Source organism: Chelonoidis abingdonii, chromosome 1, assembly GCF_003597395.2.
Source record: "Chelonoidis abingdonii isolate Lonesome George chromosome 1, CheloAbing_2.0, whole genome shotgun sequence".
Taxonomy (NCBI): Eukaryota; Metazoa; Chordata; order Testudines; family Testudinidae; genus Chelonoidis; species Chelonoidis abingdonii.
This window is the reverse complement of record NC_133769.1, coordinates 60,880,147-60,901,283: the sequence shown is the minus strand read 5'-3', so window position 1 is coordinate 60,901,283 and position 21,137 is coordinate 60,880,147. Positions and strand designations below refer to the sequence as shown.

Sequence of the window (21,137 nt, the reverse complement as noted above, 5' to 3'; positions counted from 1 at the left end):
GGGAAGTTGAAGCCTGCAGAGCTTTTAGTAATGAATGAATGATGTCCTTGAAAGAATTATGGTTATTGCATCATGCATTCACTGAACCGCTCTGTACCTCTGTCTTCTCTCTAAAAGGGGGTTTCCTTCACTCACTCTAGTGTTGTGAGGTTTCATACATTCATGTCAGGCCCTTTAAGATCCTCTGAAATAAGTGAACACAAAGTAGAGGTGATATCTCGTTTGGTGACGGGGGGGGGTAGTTAAGTACAGTCTGTCTCCAGTGCTAAATAATGTTCTCTTGGTATTTCTCGTCGATGGAGGAGGGGGTTTGGAAGTAACAGCGCCTGAGCAACATAGCCGGCCTAGCGAGACAGGAAATGAGCCGGGGGCGTGGTTACGGGGCTGGTGTTGGTATACAAAGGAAAGGCGGCACATTGCTGTGTATGTTAGTGCCTCGCCCTTTCCTCCTCCTGTGCGTCTCCGCAGTCCGCTCTCAAAAAGCAGAGGCAGCAGAGACATTTTTCAGACCTGTACCAACGTCGAACGCGAGCGATATCTGGCTGCCCAGCCGGGATAACAACATTCCTTCCCAAAGCCACATGCTTCTACTCAGCCGAGGGTTTGAGTAGAAGGGGAACCTTACTTTTTTTTGTCTCGTGTTCCGGTGGCTTGTAAACGAAATTTTGATACTTTTATTTATATTTTTTTCACTTTAAGGATTGTGGGTTTTTTGTTTTAAAAACATCTAAAATTATCGATTTAGAAAAAGATCCCGTCGGTATTCCGAAGATTTCAGAGGGGAAATCCTCAGTTTTCAGCTCCGCCAAGGTAACGTACTGTGCTTTATTGCTCGTGGGGTTGAGGCGTCTGGGCTTTAAATCGCTGAGTGGGTTGTTGGTGCCTTCAGTTAAGATCAATATTATGTTTCTGAAACGATATTTAAAAACCTCTGCGAGGGATTTTCTGTGTGTGAGAGTGGATCAGACGGACGTAAAATCTCGCCCCAGCTGCTGCTTCCTTCCAAGGTTTAAAAAAACCACTCTGCTGGTGCAGTCTTGTGACTGATTTGCATTTTTTCCCCATTTAAACTGCAGGGATCCCATGTCCCTGGATGGGGGGAGGGAAATAGAAAGCAGGGAGCGGTATGGAAATGTTTGAGAGGAAGGTTAATCAAGAGTGAATATGACAATCGCACATGGATGTTGCATCAGTTTTCTTTTCTGGCACAGGAAGGGTGGACTGGAGGTATTTCTCTTTCACACACATAGTACACGTGTGTGTGTGATCAAATACATCTATGTGTAAGGATATTTTATTGTTACTATAACAAATATTTTTCATTATAGTATACTGTGGGTACTTCTCCGTTATAAATCTTAATGTGAATATTATAGTTTTTTCATTGCAATATGATTGGTCTCCATGTAAGTTATGTAAATTGGGTGGATTTGATCATCAGATATAACTGTCTTCCTAGCAGCTGAAGCGTGTGATTTTGATTTCAATCTTTTGCTTTTGTGTATGCATGAAAGAACATGTCTCAGAAAACCCAACGTACATACACAGACCCTTTCCTATGCAGATCACATCTTCTGGCGTGTGCTTGGGTGTTGTAGTTGAAAATTTATCTTTGTTCTCCGCTGTAGTCAGTATCTTGTACTTTTCCTCTCCGCCCCTCCTCGGCTGGTACTTTTCCACTCGCCTGGCTGGCGATGAATCAGCCCCAGAGCAGCAGCAAGCAGCCGCTCTTCACGTGACCGGCTTGATAGACCACTGCAGTATTGACGTTTCCTTTTTACCTTCACAGGCAAGGCAAATCCAGCATCCAAGGACAAAAGAGCGAGCTCAGTGGAGACTGCCACCGAGGGGCAGTCATCAGGCCAAATATTCCCCACTTCATCTGATACTGGGAAAAGCTAATTAAATTCCCATCATGGACAGAGCAGACATGAGCAAGTTTAACATCTCTCCAGATGAAGACAGCAGCAGCTATAGCTCTAACAGCAATGACTTCAATTATTCATATCCAACCAAAACACCTATGAGGTCAGAAGGATTTTGCATTGCTCTTAGTTCTGTTTCTTAAAATATTTCTACAGTACTCTAAAGGTGTGAAGTACATTATGCGTAATAAAGTACTCTTTTAAAATGCCTTGCAAGATATTAATGTTTTTATCTATTAGAAATATAGAAAGTTGAATATACAAAATTTTGTATAGTCATTTTGCAGATGACAGATTATGTAGTTAGTTTTTGTTGGATGATTTGCTGGTTTTCTAATTCCCTTTGAAACAATTAAAAAAACAGGAACAACTAACTTCTTAAAGGCAATTTAACATATAACAGGTTCATTATAACAATTAAATATGGATTTATTTATTTTTTTCTTACAGACCTTGTGTAGACAGGGATCCAGAAAATCAAAATTTCCTGCTTGAATCCAATCTTGGAAAGAAGAAGTATGACATTGAATATGTAAGTATGCCTAACAGTGTTAAAATTAGCACACTGAACAATTGCTTTACTTTCAAACATTTAACCCTGAAAAATGGAAAATGTTCATTTCAATTCAAATCTGAAGCATGAATAAATCACTGGTTCTCTATTAATTATTAGCTTTTCCTTCCCTTACACAGCATCCAGGTACTACTTCCTTTGGAATGTCAGCGTTTAATCTGAGCAATGTTATTATGGGTAGTGGCATCCTTGGACTTTCTTATGCCATGGCAAACACTGGAATTATTCTTTTTGTGTAAGTATGTTTTGGTTAATTAAAAAAGGCTCTTCTGCCATGTATCTGTTAATAGACAATATTAGCGGTATCCAGTGTAATTGTAGCTCTGTTGGTTTCAGGATATTGGAGAGGTAGGTGAGGTAATATCTTTTATTGGACCACTTTCAGCTGGTGAGAGAGACAAGCTTTTGAGCCAAATAGAGTTTTTCTTCAGGTCTTTGAAACAATTACAAGCCTTATGGGTAGGCACAGGTAGTAAATGTGATATAGCTCAACTTTAACTAGGTTTTCATATGGTCTCACATGACCTTTTCAGAAGCAAACTAGAGAAATATAGTCTAGGGGGCATGGAATGTATTAAGGGGGAGGGAGGGGAGAAGCGTTAGAAGAGTAGCAGCTGCTGGCTGGGTGTGCCTTACCTTAATTGACGGCGGCGCTGCCTTCGGAGCTGGGCATCTAGCCAGCAGCCATCACTCTTCACTCTGCCTTTCAAACTGGGCAACCAGAGAGCGGTGGCTGCTGGCCAAGTGCACAGCTCTGAAGGCAGTGCCGTTGCAGCAGCAATGGAGAAGTAAGAGTGGCAGTGTCATACCTTTCTACTCTAACTTCTGCATTGCTGCTGGCGGCAGCACTGCCTTCAGAGCTGGGTGCTTGGCCAGCAGCTGCTACTCTCCACTCTGCTTTCAGAACTGAGGCTACGTCTACACTAAAGGATAAATTCGAATTAGCTTAAACCGATTTTATAAAACAGATATTATAAAGTCGATTGTGCGCGTCCACACTAGGCACATTAATTCGGTGGTGTGCGTCCATGGTCCAAGGTTAGCATCGATTTCTGGAGCGGTGCACTGTGGGTAGCTACTGTAAAATAATGAGGCCAATAATGTCGATTTCCGTCCACACTAACACTATTCCGATATAGTAATATCGATTTTAGCATTACTCTCTCATTTTGTAGGAGTACAGAAATCAATTTCAAGAGCCCTTTAAATCGATATAAAGAGCAGTGTAGTGTGGACGGGTCTAGCGTTAAACTCGATTTAACGCTGTTAAAATTGGTTAACAGCGTAGTGTAGACCAGGCCTGAGTGGCAGCTATATGTACTGGGGGGGGGGGGGGGGGGATGTAAAATGATACAGACATAAGCAGGAGTGGGGGAGAATCAATAAGTTTGAGAACCACTGGGCTAGATGAACCTATTGCAAGGTAGGTGCACAACTGGTTTGAAAATGGTATTCAGGGAGTTATCAGTGGTTCACAGGTCAGGCTGGAAGGGCAGTAGAGTTGATCCAGTTCTAGTCAATATCTTAATGATAATTTGGATAATGAAATGAGAGTACATTTACATTGTGTGGACAATACATGGAGGGTTTGCAGTGCTTTGGAGGATAGGCTTAGAAGTCTTGACAAACGGAGAAATGATCAGAAATAAATAGGGTGAAACTCAACAAGACAATTGTTCTTCTTAGGTGGAGTACTTTCAATCAGTTGCACACATTCAAAATGGGAAATGACTACTTAGGAAGGAGTAGTGCAGAAAGGGATTGGGGGTCATAGTGGATCACAAGCTAAATATGAGTGAACAGTAATACGTCTGTTGCAAAAAAGCAAACATATTCTGTGATATATTAGCAGAAGTGTTGTAACAAGAATGAGAAGTAATTCTTCTGCTCTACTCACACTGATTAGACCTCAACTGAAGTATTGTGTCCAGTCTGAGCATCACATTTCAGGAAAGATGTGGACAAATTGAAGGAAGTCAGAGAAGAGCAACAAAAATGATTAAAAGTCTAGAAAAATGAACTGCTAGGGAAAGACTGAAAAAATTGGCTTGTTGTCTGGAGAAGAGAAGGCTGAGGGGGAACATAACAGTTTCCAAGTACGTAAGAAAACTGTTATAAGAGACAATTGATAATTGTCTCCTTATCACTGAGGACGAAGAATAAGAAGTAATGGCTTAAATTGCAACAAGGGAGATTTTAGGTTAGGCATTAGGAAAGCTTCTAATTGCAAGGTAGTCAAGCAGTGAACAAATTACCTAAGGAGGTTGTGGAATCTCTGTTATTGGAGATTTAGTGCATTGCATGACTTTTTTTTTTTCTTTCTTTTTTTCTTGCTAAGAACTCTATATACCCTTTTATTTATACTTACCATTAATATTTTTTAATAACAAAGCTGTGCCATATAGTTAAAAATAGCAAAGGGCATTTACTGCCTTTTATATGCCAATTCCATGCTCTAAAGAGGTTCTGTAGTGGTTATGATAGCCTACATGTGTTATGCTGGTGACATCTCTAGGTTAGTGTAGACAAAAAAATAAAAAGAGGGAGAAGCAAGTTTAAAGTCAGTTAGTTATTTGACTAATTCTGCACATTATGCTGTAATCAGTTCATTTAAAAAAAAACAACTTGTAGCTAGCAATATGGCAATCATAGGTGCCATAGTGGTTTAATTCATTATTTTATTTTTTATCTCTAGAGTGTATTCAGATATATTGCTACTGAAATAAGGCTACATTAGTTCACATACATCACAAATTAAGTATGATTAGTAGTCTAGATGCAGGAGAGCACAGGCTGCAGTAGCTAAGACGTCACTGGGTGCATGGCTCACAGGATTAATAACAGTATAAAAAGCGTTTAAGTCTAGCTGGTTGCTTCACATCTGGCCCAGTCTGACACTGACTTTAAATTTTTAACATGATAATTATTAGGTGGATTATATGAACTGAGCTGGTGGTATGTACGGACAAGTGTTCTCAGTGTGTGTGCTTGTAGTTTCCGCATAGAAGCCAGGAACTAAATGAGCACACGGACTACACTAGGGGTTCTCACAGTAATTTTTTTGGTGGCTCGAGTGTGGCCACCAATTCTTGCGGGTGGCCACTCTGACAATTCTTCCTAATTTCCTAATTAACTTTAGGAAAAACAATAAATATGCACATGTCCAAATCATAGTAATTTATTATGTAGGGTTGGGTTGTTCTGTTTTGAGCAGACTCAATAATATACATTTGTCTCTCTTCTTACTGCACTGAAACATGATGAAGGTGTTTTGTTTGTTTTGCCTCTTGGTTGCTTTGTTTTGTATTGCTCACTAGTCTGCTTCTTTGTGAAAAGTGATATTAGCTAATATCATTTTTTCACAGCAGCACACTTTATAGCTAGCTGGGAGGCAGTGAAAAGTGATATAAACAAACATACAAATACCACTTTCACAGCAGAACTTACTGGCAAGCTGGGGGACTAATTAAGCCCTGGATGGGGAGGTAGTAGGAACAGGGGTGATGGTGGGGGAGGTGGGAGGGGTCCAAAGCCTGCAGCTGGGGATCAGAGCTGGAGGACACAGTGGGGCCAGGAGCAGTGGAGGAGTGGTAGCCCAAGCCAGAGCCTGAAGCCTGCTGCAGGTGGGGATGGAACCTGATATGTCATGCAGCTGGAGCCTGCAGTTTGCCACCCCAGGCTGAAGCTGGAAATCTGAGTCCCGTCACCCTTGGGAAAGTGGGAACTTAACTGGCTGCTTGCTTTCTGGATTTGCAGCTCCAGAGGGGGCAGGGCCAAACCCGGGGGGGGGGGGCGGGGGGGTGCTATTGTCATCTAGCCGCTCCCCACCCCCCCTCCAATCACCACCCAGGAGGCTGTGGCTTCAAGAAAATCTACTGGTGGGAGCATTTGAGAAACACTGGACTAAACTACCTTGTTACTCTGATAAAGTGGCCATTCTAAGTCCGAGGTAGTGTTGAAAAATATATCTATCTATGTTTTTTGTAGTACCAAACATTATAATCTGTACGCTTTTTCCAGTACTGCTTATGACTGGTGAACAAATAAGAAGTCCAGTTACCAGTGCACCACTTAATCATTACCTTTCACAATCACGAAAATTTATTTGTATATGATTTGCAGTGTATTCTGCAGTACACTGATGGAGCTGGGTGGAGATTCTTGTATTACTTGTCAACAACATGCCTGATAGCAGCTATAGTCTCTCTGGGAACTGTTCTTTTAAAGCAGAATGCTTGTATTGGTGTAGGAAGTGGTGTGGTGTTTTTGTTGTTTTGATTTATTACAGTTTTGTGACAGTGGTGTTTTTTAGCTGCAAAGAACAGTGCAGCTGCTGAAGGGTGTATTTGTTGTGATTCACTGAGAATTTTTAGAAGTTACAAAGAAGCATTTCAATAAAGCATATATCAGAGGGGTAGCCGTGTTAGTCTGGATCTGTAAAAGCAGCAAAGAATCCTGTGGCACCTTATAGACTAACAGACATACATGCATCCGACAAAGTGGGTATTCACCCACAAAAGCTCATGCTCCAAGACATCTGTTAGTCTATAAGGTGTCACAGGACTGTTTGCTGCTAATAAAGCATATGTAGTTCTAATAGAAACTATAAGAAAATTAGACAACTTCTGGGAGCCATTAACAGTCTCTGTTTAAGCACAGGTGAAACATAAATGTTAAGCAAAGAAAACTGACCTGCATTCAGATCATTTCAGTGTACATGAATTGTAAAACAAACAGTACTGAGTCATGAGCTCTTACCATTTTCTAATTGTCCATCCATACTTTACCAGTCAATTAACTGTCTTTGTATCTTGCTTTACACAAAAACATCACATACAGCTATAAGGTGATTTGTTTCAGACTTTAGCAGATTTTCTCACCTAGTCACAAATCACATCAGTCACAAGTCTAGTATTTCAGAGATGAACTAGCTGTGATCTAATTACCTAAGAATATGAGGAGAAAAAGTAAGAATAGAAAAACAGCTGTTACAGTGATACAAAATAATGGTTTTCTTTTTTTAATATTTTTGTTTGTTGGATCAATCAAAAATATATTGGGTCTGATTCTCATTTATACTTGCACCTCTCTAAGGCCCCTTTACGCTATTAGAATGGTGTAAAGTCGATGTGAGTATCTAATCCTACTTCACCAGTATCTAGTATAAATGAGAATTGGGCCTGTTGACAAAATAATGAAAATAGGTGTACCTTCCAATGTGGATTCAAGTATGATGTCCTTTCATAAACAAGCACTGATTGATTCATACCTTCTCAGCTAGCATTGGAACTTACACTTATTTTTCTTGTTTCATTTCACTGTATTTTGATATTGGTTCTTATGTTCTATCTTAAATCTTTCCTATTCAAATAGCTCACTTAATATAGCTAAACTAAATAAATGTAAGGCTGTCTAAAAATTTTTTGGCTTTTTTCCTCCCCCCCAGGATTCTCTTGGTGGTAGTGTCAATATTCTCTTTATATTCAGTTCATCTTCTCCTAAAGACTGCCAATGAAGGAGGTATGGTAAATTCTTATTATTGTACAAATAGTTATTACTAACTTCATATTATCTTTCCTTTGTAAAATACAGCTTTTCAATTGATTTTATTTTGTATGTTTGTAGGATCTCTATTATATGAACAGCTAGGAATGAAGGCATTTGGTTTGGCTGGAAAAATTGCAGCTTCTGGATCAATTACAATGCAGAACATTGGAGGTGAGGGTTTTAAAAATATGTACTGTAGATTGTAATGTCAAATATTAAATACTCCCTCTCCATTCTCAGACTTTTTTCACATCTTTTTATTAATTTCGTCAAGTAAAGTTACGAAATAAGTTTTTATGTCATGTTCCATCTATATTTTTAATGATTTATAATGTTATTCACCTACAGCTATGTCAAGCTACCTCTACATAGTGAAATATGAGTTGCCATTGGTCATCAAGTCATTTATGAACATCGAAGAGAACACAGGGTAGGTGATAGAACTCCTCCTCATCAGAGAAACTATTAGTAGAAACAGCAATGGACAACGTATACATTCTATATGAAGACCTCCTTTGGTACATCTTATTGTAGCTTCTTAATCAGAGATAGGGCTCTGTTAAGCTCCAGTAAGTGGTTTTTTCCTACCCCTTGGGTGGTCCATTTGACATGGATCTAGCCTCTGCTGGTAAAGATGTTAGCAAAATATAAGTATTCCATCATATATAGAAAATAGTTATGTAAAGAATATCTGGTAAGTGCTAATGGCTGTGCTGGTCAAAATATTGCTCAATAATGAAATGAAAGTTTAATGGGGTCGTAGTTGTTATCTCTAATGTATTTCAGGAAGCTTAGACAGATAAGATAGTTTTCAAACATTAACATTGTGGGAAGTATTCTTACTTTTTATAGTAAGCTGCATTTCTACAGTGATTCTAGTTAATACTTGCTTAAGGACAAATATTCAGTAAGTCTGTGGCAATATTAAAAACACCAGCTCATTGATTACAGTGCATGTAGTGATTTAAGATATGCAGCCTGTATCCAAACTGTGCATCTACATTATCCATTAATCCACACAGAAATTCCATAACTTCTTGACTTTGCAAGTCATGATTTCCTTCACCTGGGCATCACCAGCAATAAGATGCATTCTGATGAGAAGTGCTGAAGGCCTTTGATATCAGTGTTTTGTTTTGTCTGTTTTTTTTTTTTTACTCAACAAAACATTTTTCTTGTTTTAAAAAAAGACAAGTGGCAGTACATTAACTTTATCTTACAGATATCTATATCACACTAATTTGAGAATGTATGGTGTGTGGGTTTTTTTTGTTTTTTATTTTGTTTGTTTTTTTAATTCCAAATAAAGTAGCTAAAGAAATGGTCCAAATTCTTCTCTCATTTGCATTGGTATGAATCCAGAGTGACTCTGTTAAAATTTAATCCAGATTTACACCAGTTTTCAGAATTTAGCCTTTAATGTTCAAACCAGTAAAGGCTTTAAGATGGATTATTTGCTCAACAAAGCTATTTGCTCATCCAAAGATTACATCTGGTTTAAAAATATCTCCTGTTATGGATCAGCTAGTACTATTTCCAGTATTAACAGTGGGATAAAGGCTACACTATTACTGCCACAGTTGAATACCCATGCCCAGTTTTGCCCTGTTACTTCATTGCACTGAAGTTACATCTGCTTTACACTGGTCTGAGAACTGAATTTGTCCCCCCAGTGTTTCAGAGGAAGATGCTCCCAATACACCTGACAAATGACTGATTACTTTTGCCTATTGAAAGAAAAAAGAAACACAGGAGGGGGTTCAGGGAAGAAAATCTCTATTAAATTTCCCTTGTGGTGATATTCTTCCATATTTTTTCAATTGTGAGGGACCAGATTTGCCCCTGTGGAACGGAATGAAATCTTCCCTGTGTCCCAAGTGATAGGCAGAAGGCCAGGGCCAGCCATGCAGAGGCCGTGTGCTTCTGTTGCAACTCTCAGCTCTCTCTCTAGCTTTTCCCCTAGCTCCCTGGCAGCATAGTAGAGCAACATTACCAGAGATTTCCCCTGGCTCTTCAAAGCCTCTCTTAAAGGGTGATCTCCATCCCAGATGGGGCATAGTGAGAAAGTAATGCAGCCTCAGGGTTGGGGGCTGGGGAGCAACAAAGAGACAAAGGTCCAGATTCACTTAGGGCTTGGCTACACTGGCACTTTACAGCGCTGCAACTTTCGCGCTCAGGGGTGTGAAAAATACACCCCCCTGAGCGCTGCAAGATACAGTGCTGTAAAGCCTCAGTGTAATCAGTGCTACACCCGGCAGCGCTTTGAAATTTCAAATATAGCCATACCCTTAGGCAGCTACCTCCCATTAGAATTCAGGGACATAAGTACCTTTTGTGAATTTGAGCAATATGCATTTTTATTTCCACCAGCCTCGTTATTCACCTGACCAACCCACTGTCTATCTCCTGTCTCTCCCCTCTTTCCCTCCCCCCCCTCCCCCATGTATACACCTATCCTGGCAGAAGACACTGAGGGAAAGGGACATTTTAGGAGGGAAGATGATGGGAGGATCGCCTCAATATAGTTCTGGGAGGCGTGATTCTTTTCCCTCTCCCTGCCCCCTTGTGGTGTGATCCTTCCTGACTTGGATACTATTCTGAAGAGTAAAGTTCAAATAGTATATCTGAATGCTAGAATTTTCAGCATCTAAACCTATTTCTCCCATTTATCAGGTTTAAAAAATGTATTTTGAAATACTGCTATTTCAAGATGTATCTTCAATAGCCCCTTTATACATTTTTTTTTTTTTTTTTTTTTTTTTGTGAAATTATCACAACATAGTTTTATTCTCTGGTATTGTTACTGGATATTTTATCTTTTACTTATATTTGTTTCTATAACACACTATTTTTTGTAAGGATTAAGCTGTGAGCATCATTGTTGTAAAAATGCTTTGATTACTTATAAATTTCTCTTTTTGTTTTCTTACAGAGAATGGTATCTTAACGGTGACTATTTGGTTGTGCTGGTGTCTATAGTGTTCATTCTTCCTTTGTCACTGCTGAAAAATTTAGGTAAGCAACTATTCATTTAAAGTAAATGTGGAAGCATAAGTTTGATTGGTTGTTAACATGTAGAAGGCCCAAATATGGGAGCTACCTCCACATTACTGATCTCTTGCCAGGTGAATGCTGGGAGAACTATGCAAATGATCTCAGTCCCTGAGGAGAAGAACAGGACCTCTCTTTTTAAGAAATAAATGAGGGCTACAGAGTGTTTGTAGAGTAGGGGAGGACAGGACGGGAAGCCTGCAGTTCCACTGCCTTTGACTGTGATCTTGTCAGATCTCTGTTTACGCAGATTTGGCCTGGTCAATGTATGTGCTATGCACATTTGAGGAAAGCATAGATGCTGTGCAAAGTGATGCGCATGATTCAGTTGGTGGAATACTTTCTCTGAACCAATACAGAGTGAATACCCCACATGGTGCTTGTCTCGATAACCCACCCTATGTTGTAGAGGGCTATGAACTGAAAGTGGCATTTTTCAGATAAAATACAGGACCAATTTCTGCTCCCACTGAAGACCATATCAGAATTCCCATTTCACTTCATTGGAAACAAGATAAGATCTATTAAGTGAAGCTTCTTACCACTTGTGGTCATCAGTTACCACATGGCACTCTTCCAAGAGTGGGGATGTTAGCCCTTGTGTCCTGGCCAGATTTCGTTTTGGGTAACTAAATTTTCCCTGCAATTTAAATTGGAAATAATAATTTTTGTTGTTGTTTGTTTGGGGTCCTAAACTGTTGTGTTGTATTGCTACCTAGTTTCTTAGCAGAAGTGGCTGCACTTCAGTGATCTATATAGGTGGGTTGTTTTTGATTTTGTGATTCTTTGGGTGAATAAACCTATAGGAGATCCCCAGGGCTTGTCTACACAGTGGGCCAATGTGCTTTATAGGGTGTGATTTTTTTATTTAATGAGTACTAATGTGCTCTGCATTAATTGGGCCATATGCATCCTTCTGGTGCACACCAGAAGGGTATACACAGACCAATTACTGCACAGCACATTCATGTACTTCAGAAATCATACCCCTATAGAGTCATGATGACTGAGAGCTTGTCTTCACTGCACCAGTTAGCATACTTGAATTACTCAACTTACTTGAGTGAGGCCTAGTCTACGTGTAAAAATTAGATTGACCTAGCCATGTTGCTCAGGGCTGTGAAAAATTTTGCACCTTGAGCACCATAGTTAGGTCAACCTAACCCTAATGTAGATGCAGCTAGGTTGAGAGAAGAATTCTTCCATTGACCTAGTTACCACCTCCTGGAGAGATGGATTAATTACATCAATGGACGAACCCCTTGGGGGTTGCCAGATTATTACATGGGGGTTGTGAGCTGTCAGCCTCCACCCCAAACCTGCTTTGCTTCCAGCATTTATAATGGTGTTACATATATTAAAAAATGTTTTGTTTTTTTTTGTTTTTTTTTTTTAATTTATAAGCGGGGTTGCACTAAGAGGCTTGCTGTGTGAAAGGGGTCACTAGTACAAAAGTTTGCAAACCTCTAGTCTACACTATGCCACTACAGCGGCACAGCTGTGCCAGTGTAGTGTAGGAACAGCCTAATAGTGACCACATAGTGAAACAACAACCATGTGAGTTTGATTAGCAGCACAGTCACTGAATTAGCAGTTGCTGATGAACTGCTGCATCCTCCAACTGTATTACTAACTCCAGTGACAGCAGCCTTCTCTTAATAGGCCAGCTTGCTCAAGTTTAAATTTAAAGTTTTTAAAACCATGTAATTTGAGCTAGAAATCTTTGGGTGTGGAAGGAGGGGCAAAACTTGAGTTTATAGCTCGAGCTAACACTGCAGTGAAAACAAGCGATGAGACACTTGTAAATTACAAAATTTTGTAATTTTTAGCAAATAAGTGTGGGGGGAAAACCCCAATTAAAATGTTGTTTCTCTTTCTTGATGACAGGATATTTAGGATATACAAGTGGCCTTTCCTTAATGTGTATGGTCTTCTTCCTTATTGTTGTAAGTATAATTTCTCTGTAGATTTACAGTGCTTGTAATAGTGCATTTCAAGTGAGATTTCATATGATTTCAAAGAGCTTTGTTATTTTTAACTGATACAGTATGATAATGTGGTATGGTGGTATTTTTAGGTAATTTGCAAGAAGTTCCAAATCCCTTGTCCTTTGGGATTGGAGTATGACATGATGAACACAACTCTGAATGGCACATTGGCACACCTGGCAACTGCTGCACCTTTGCATGGAACAGCACAAAACATGACTAGTGATGATGACATGTGCAGGCCAAAATATTTAGTCTTCAACTCACAGGTAAGGTAGCATATGCAAATGGCATTCTCACTATTAAAAATCAAGAGGGAGAACAAACATTACATAGAAATATGGTCATTTTTGCTTACATAATTGCCAAATCTAATATTTTGGGGGCCATTAATTATGTCACAATCCTGAAAGGTATTGTGCACCTCCTGCAAAATGGGGCTTCCTTAACTTTTATTGAGCTCGAGATGAGGGTTTCCAGCCTCTCCTGGGAGGCAGTCAGTACCCCTCATGGTAAGGCAAAGCACTTAAGCACATGTTTAACTTTAAACATGTGAGTAATCCCATCTGTATTCTGCAAAACAAATAATTTACCAGATTAAGTTGCACTGGTGCAAACCTCTCACCAGTAAATGGATTTTGCATTGGTGTAACTATAATGATTGAAAAGTCTCCATTGACTTCAGTGGGCTTTGGATCAGCCCCTAAAGGCCAAATCCTGCAAACCTTTACTCACACATATACCCCTAGTAATGGAAAATTTCATGAGAAAGGAATACTCATATGAGTAAAGATTTTCAAGATCAAGCCTAAAGATTCAATCCAGCAAGGAGCTGAGCACCTCTTGGGAGATGCAGAGTGTATTCAACTACCGTGGGCTTAAGTGGGGCTTGAGGATTGTCAGTATTGGGGCTGTTAAGAACGAGAGAGAGAGAGAGAGAGAGAGAGAGTTGTAATAACCTTACAGAATAGTTGACTTTTTTAATGGAAAATTGAAACCAATTATACTTCCAATGGAAAGTAAAAATATAAAGTAGAAACCTACTGATGAATTCTGTGCAACAAAGATAAATTTGCTACATCTATCAAGAAGTTTGTAAGGCATGTTTTTGTGTTTTTCAGACTGTCTATGCCGTACCAATCCTAACATTCTCTTTTGTCTGCCATCCTGCTATTCTTCCTATCTATGAAGAACTGAAAGGGTAAATGTATAGATTGTATATAACTTTACTATTCAAAAAGAAACAAGCAATAGATTGTCACTAACCGTGATTTCTGTTTTGTTTCTTTAATAGCCGAACCCGTAGAAGAATGATGAATGTGTCCAATGTTTCATTTTTTGCCATGTTTATAATGTACCTGCTGGCTGCTCTCTTTGGATACCTGACATTTTATGGTAGTTATTGCCTCTTCTATTTTCTTTTAAATGAAGCATGTCTCCAGAAATTCAAAATAAATCTTGTGGCTTTTAAAATGTAGAACAAATTAGCATCAACTAATTAATTATTTTTATACATTCACCTACAAAGGGGACCAGTGGTCTTATGGCTAAAGTTCAGGACTGGAAGTTAGGCTATTTTAGTGCTGTTTGACACAGAGTTGGTGTTATCCTTGACCTGTCTGTGCCTAAGTTTGTCCCTCAGTAAAATGGATTTACTACTTCCAGGGATTGTAAAGCTTATAAAATTCATTTATATTTGTAAAGTACTTTTGAATCCAACATTGAAGTTACTTTGTAAGGACAGCTATAGAAATGAGTTTATTATGATTCTGAGCCTTAATATGTTTAAGAAGGGAAATGAGCTTGTTTTTTCTCACTAGCCCCTGTAATACTCTTCACAGACCTCTCAACTGCACATTATTGTATTTTTTCCTTTTCTACTACTGTGCCTGTATTGGTTTTCATCTATAAAACCAAAGAACTAAGTTCTGCTCTGTAGCTTCATTGTCTTTAGGGAGTCTACATTTGTATAACTGAGAATAGAATTTGGCTCTAAGAATTTGCTATGATGTTGCCATAGTCTAATAATAAGGTGAAAACCTATTGTCATGCAAAGTCAGTGAGTAGCAGAAAGCAGAATTTGGCTCAGCTGAAGTACATGTACAAATAAAATGAGTGGTGCTAGGCCCTGTGTGTGTCTGTCTCTCTTCCACAAAGTCACAGGACAATTGAGTCTTTAATTCACTGTAAATTTGTGGAGGGACTGTTCTGTTTTATTTCTTAAGTATACAGGGATATTACCATTCTATCATGTCTTGCTGCAGTCTTGTGAAGAGTGTGCTATTATAGTTCAATTAAAATGCCATTTTCTTTATAGGAAATGTTGAAGCAGAATTGCTTCATACTTACTCTGCAGTCCTGGGTGCTGATGTTATTATTCTTATTGTGCGTCTGGCTGTACTTATGGCTGTAACCCTTACTGTACCTGTAGTTATCTTCCCAGTAAGTAATCCTCTTTTATTCTGTGTGTCCATCTTAGCCAGTAATTGGGTTCCTTTTCTTCCTCTCCGCCTGTAGACTAATAGTAATATTAAATTAATTGGGCAAGTACAGTTTGCTAATTTCTAGTAATTTTTTAACTTAAAAAAATTGTTCTATATAACAAGTCTGTGTGTGTGCTTTTTACTCATTTAACTGAATCAGAATAATTGAAATAGATGATAGGCATCAATTTAGAAAGTAAAATATTTTTACATAGAGGGGTCAAAACCTTTTATTGTTATTAATTTATAATAAATATTTTACCCTATATCACTTTTCTATATGCAAGTCATTTTAAAAAAAATGAGATAAAAATAGTGTTGGGTACTACACCTGTTCCTTAGTCCCTTTACCAATTTCTTTGTTTTAAATGGTTTTTAGCTAGGTATTTTCTCTCTCCCCTGTTTATAAACACCTATATATAAAAACTGGAAAACCTGTTTTTCATAAAGAGCTGTCAAATGCATAAAGTCAAGTGCAAAACAGAGAAACATTTTTCTCTCTAATGTCTTACAAAAACAACTGGGATTACTATAACAGTATTAAGTTGACAGTGTCTCTTTAAGGACTTTTGTGATTAATACTAATGTCCTCATTATTTTTTGCAGATCCGCACTTCAATTACACAGCTGTTTTGTGCAGAGAAGGAGTTCAGTTGGTTACGTCACAGTTTAATTACAGTTTTTGTTTTGGCATTTACCAATGTTCTTGTAATCTTTGTCCCTTCCATTCGAGATATATTTGGATTCATTGGTAAGGTTTTTTTTTGTTTGTTTGTTTGTTTGTTTTTTGTATATTCATTCAGGGTTTTGTTTGTTTTTCAAAATCATTAGTCTTCAAAAGTCTAATGAAACACTGTACTTATTTCAAAAAATTTTTATTATTATTAATATAGGTGCCTCTGCTGCTGCCATGCTGATCTTTATACTTCCTTCTGCTTTCTATATCAAACTAGTGAAGAAAGAACCTCTGAAATCAGTGCAGAAGATTGGGGTATGTGTAGAAGAGTATTTTCATTAACATGCTTTCATCACTGACTGGCTCAGAGCAAGGGTTTTAGTTTATTTCTTTATAATCTAAGGATTTCAGAATGTCTGTGATCTTCTTCATTGATGAACTAGCAGTAACTAGTAGTGTCTATTATTCTGACAAGAAGTAGTTTCATAGGCAAATGTAACTGGAGAGAGCCACCAGGAAGTTATTTCTGCATACTTCTTCACGTGACCTCTCCAGTTGTTCCTGCCAACTCCAGAGGTGACGACAACAACCAGGATTTCATCCTGAAATAGCAAATTGTTAGTGGAAATTAAATAGTGGTGGAAATAAAATTTATTTTAATTATATACAGCTATTGCACCATTACTGACACTAAAGTAGTGTGAATAGAAATGGGGTACATTTTGTCTATTTTATAACAAATAATATAAATAGAGAGAAAGTGTCTGATCAATATTTAGTGGACTGTATTCAAAAAAATATCTATTCAGTACTGAAACTGCTGTATAATATTACACAGCCTCACTGGCCTCTCTCAAATATTTCTTTAAAACCTTCTTCTCTCGGTTACTCTCAGAGCTGACCTCCTCCTGATCACTTGGGCCCTTTGCTCAGTGTTGCTGCTTCTGATCTTAGACATTCAGGTTCAGATTCCCAGCTTGCGAAGCCAGGCATAGCTCCATTTAAATCAATAGAGCTATGCCAGTTTACACCAGCTGAGTATGTAGCCTGCTATATTAAAAATAAATTTATTAATCCATTTTAAAAAGGCACCAGAGCATGTGAAAATCAAAGGTTATCTCATTGGCATTTACTATAATCTTTGTTCTTTATTAGTCATTCCTTAGTGGTGTTTGACTTACTTAAGAGTAGTCACTCAGGACGGGCACTTGCCTGTTTATGTCAGGTATACATTTTGTAGCTGAAGAAGAAAATAAAATGTCTGAAGTGAATTTTATATTTTCTCTTTCCAGGCTATACTCTTCCTGGTGAGTGGCCTGTTTGTGATGATTGGAAGTATGATCTTGATTATTATGGATTGGATCCATAATTATGCATCTGGCGGACATTAACTGGCACGATTTAATCTCGAATACTCCAGCATTCACTGAATTATCTACTGAGAAAGAAAATTTTACCTAGGTTTGCAATTTTGCTTCCTTTAAAATGCAGATTCTTTGATGCTGGTTCTTCTGACTGTAGAATAAGTGAACTCTTAAAAAGAAACTATTCTGCATGACGGAAGTGGATATTAACATCAAACCACCTGAATCTCTGGCTGAGGGAAGTGACAATCTTATTCCATTCCAGAGAATGGACACAACTCTCTGTAGAATTTTATCAAGCCGTGTTTGGCTTTCATCATTGTTACTTGGGTATTTTATTATTTTACTTGAATGTGCCTAATGGAACCATTTGATGTGAAAAATAACTCTTAATTTACAGCAAAGTGTTGATATATCTAATGAGAGAGAGAGAGAGGGGAAAAAACACTATTTTATGTACCAAAAATTCTTATGGACCTCAAAAGCATGATTTTTTTTTTTTAATTTAAAAAATTGTTTTCTTAAAGTCAAAATGTATCCCAGTGACATAGAACCTGTACAAACATTTAATCTGTGTTCTAAATTTAATACAATTTTCCCTTCTATGGAGGCATAATTATACTGACTTTTAACCAATTTGAGTATGTCAAAACTCCATAACTAAGTAGAAACAGGGTTTGTTTGTTTTTTTTCAGTGAAACTAAGATACTCCCAAATTTAATCAAAGAAGTCATTGTTGATATCACAAGTCATTGTACATAATCAACTAGAAATATAGTTTTAAAAAATGGCAATCTGACAAGTTTTAATGCTTTTTAACAGTTTCAGGTCATCAGAATGGGTGATGTTTAAAATAAACTTATACAGTGAAGAGCTGATACAGATCTTGAGAGCTCTGCTCTTGAGGTTCTCATTAGTGCAGTTGGGTAAAACAGTGGTGGTTTGTTCTGATTCAGTTGCAGCTATCTACCAAATCACACTGGGTCATATCATGCCAGTGCTATACAAAAATCTCTCTTTTGAGATTAACGGGGGAGTTCTGCTTCATGATAGCATATGGCCCATTGTCAATTATGTTTGGGTTTTTTGGCCAGTCTTTCTTGATCTTGCTGCATCATAAAAAAGAGGTCCTGCTATAGTTTATTTATTGTACAGTTTTTACAAACTGCACAGTATTTGTCAATTTCTCATCCACTGTTGGATGGATTTTAAATTACTTGATTATTTTTGTTCCGATTTTGTGCATGCTAAAAGCCCAATACACAAACTGCACCAGTATTTGGTGCTCAATACAAGTTCTCTTCATATAGGCAACTGGGATTCCTCATTAAGTTGATACTGTATAGTAGTTCAAACAAAACAAAAATCCTCATGAACTGAACAGTCATCTTATACTTGTTTGCTTCAGAAATAGATACATTTTGTTTTGAGTCCTAACAAGCTACCAAAACAGGTGCTATGTTTGTGATTAGCTGTCTTGTTTCTACTGCATGTTTACTATTTATTCCTATCCCAGTTTGAAGAGAAATGGTACCTGCATAAGAGCACATTTGACTTATCAACAGGCTCTTTCTTAGACACCACGATGGTGGGTGCAGTATAAGAACCTAGACAGAGATAATAAAAGAGAGTGTCATGGTACTTTTTTGTTCAACTATATTTGGCATAATATATTAAAAATCTGATTTACAAAATTCAGTTTAGTAGTTGGGTTAGAGGGAACAAACAATGGCACGTAATCAGTTGATTAAACAGCACTGAAGATTTTGTCTCAAAAGCCAGAATCAATTCTAGGTAACAATCACTATTTGGCAGATGATGCCTGTCTTTCTCCATAATTTTAAAATCTCTGCAATTTTTCATAGATTTTGATTCATATTTCTGACTAAAATTACCAATCGCCACATCTGTAGAAAACATAATGAGAAGTGAGAGTTTTCTCTCATCTTGCTTGTTTCGTTAGTCCAGTGGTACTCAACTTTCAATTAGCACTTTGAACTGATCAGTGCTTCTCTTACTGGTACTCAGGAAGAGGATGTGGAGTTCAGATCAAAGGCTCATTTATTTCTGATCTATGGATCAGTGATATGGCAACTCTTCTTCCTCTTCCCCACGCACAGGGAAAGCTGGAGGAGGGTTTAAAATGTCCTCTCCCTCCAAGAGTTTATAGTGTATGTGGAGGATGAAGAGATCCCCTTTCCAGCATCAAAGGGAGCAAAAATGAATCTCTTCCTTCTCTGCAACTGGAAGAGAGGGAAATCCTTCAGTCACTGTCAGGGGAGATAAGAGGGGAAGATGTTACATGATAGCACCTCATTGCGTTGTATCAATACATGTTATTGAGTCTTGCAAATTAATGCAGCAATGTCTGGATGTTACATTGTGAGTCAGTTGTTCTCTGAAGCTCCATTTGATGACTAAGTAGCTCTTCAGCTGTTAAACTTGAGTACCACTTTGCTAGGTAGTTTTCTAATATATGACTCTGCTGCAAACCTGTCAGTTTAGAGGTCCGTAAAGAACATACCAGTGGAAATAAGCAGCTTCAGTATTAAACCACTATATTGTCACCTTGTTTTTACGTTGCTGTCTTCCATGATATTTCAGTCATAACTGTAATGTTATTTATAGAACATTAATCAATTAAAACTAAAACCTATTTTTCAATATTTATGATAGTTATGTACATAAACTGTATGTGTCTATAATGTAAATATATTGTATATAATATAGGTTTGGGACTTTGGGTATATGTATATATTCCTCTGTCATTATTAGTGGTTATTGCATCATTTCAAAGAGTTGTTCATGTTGTACATATGTGTAACAACAGTCAAGGGAAAGTTTCTTTACAGAAAAATGTTATGCTTACAAAAACTGAAATAATATGTTACCACTCAAGATGTAAGAACACAAGAACATGAAAGGTTTTATTTATTACAAATGTAAGTGTTACAATAAAGAGGAGTCTTTGGGGTCCATAAAGAAGTATAGATCAGGTACAGATTTTTTTCATACAGTTTATCATGGATGTTATAATTTCCCAAATGCAGTGACTAACAACTTCTTTTACAGTCTAATGTATCTGTTACAGGTGGTGTACAGTGCATCTTTGTATATATTGTGTATATATGGCTACTGTATTGTTAGAGGTCAACAATTCAGCTACAGTTGTTGGCAAAGAGTGTTACACAGTTTCAATGAAACATTGTATGTTTTAACTGAATTAAAAATAAATAAATGATCCTTAGCAATTTTGTTTTTTCTTGGGGGATGAAGAGGTGAAGGAATTACTATCAACTCAAAAGCAATGTACAGCACGAAGGGGATTTAATTCTTTATTTGACATTGCTTGTATTATATATTTTTTTTTCAGAAGTGTTCACAGTAATCTAATAGAATTATGCAGCATTTGACTTATGAACAGACTTGCAGGAACCACTGATGAGCATGATACAAGCACCTAGACAGAGATTATCAAAAAATACTCAGGTATTGTGTTCAACTATATTCATCTGGTATAACGTAAAAT

At 37.7% G+C, this 21,137-nt stretch overlaps 1 protein-coding gene across 1 annotated transcript; it reads left to right on the top strand.

The window, feature by feature from the left end:
• The first annotated feature begins 381 nt into the window (after window positions 1-381).
• SLC38A2 (solute carrier family 38 member 2) lies at window positions 382-20,855 on the top strand. The gene is made up of 16 exons (XM_032802438.2): window positions 382-810; window positions 1,790-2,028; window positions 2,376-2,457; window positions 2,619-2,734; window positions 7,946-8,019; window positions 8,125-8,217; window positions 8,395-8,476; window positions 10,979-11,061; window positions 12,985-13,043; window positions 13,175-13,354; window positions 14,207-14,286; window positions 14,380-14,480; window positions 15,403-15,527; window positions 16,175-16,319; window positions 16,462-16,559; window positions 17,537-20,855. Exons 2-16 carry the CDS (start codon window positions 1,916-1,918, stop codon window positions 17,633-17,635), a joined length of 1,530 nt encoding a protein of 509 aa, XP_032658329.1. The 5' UTR covers window positions 382-810; window positions 1,790-1,915; the 3' UTR covers window positions 17,636-20,855.
• The last annotated feature ends 282 nt before the right edge of the window (window positions 20,856-21,137 follow it).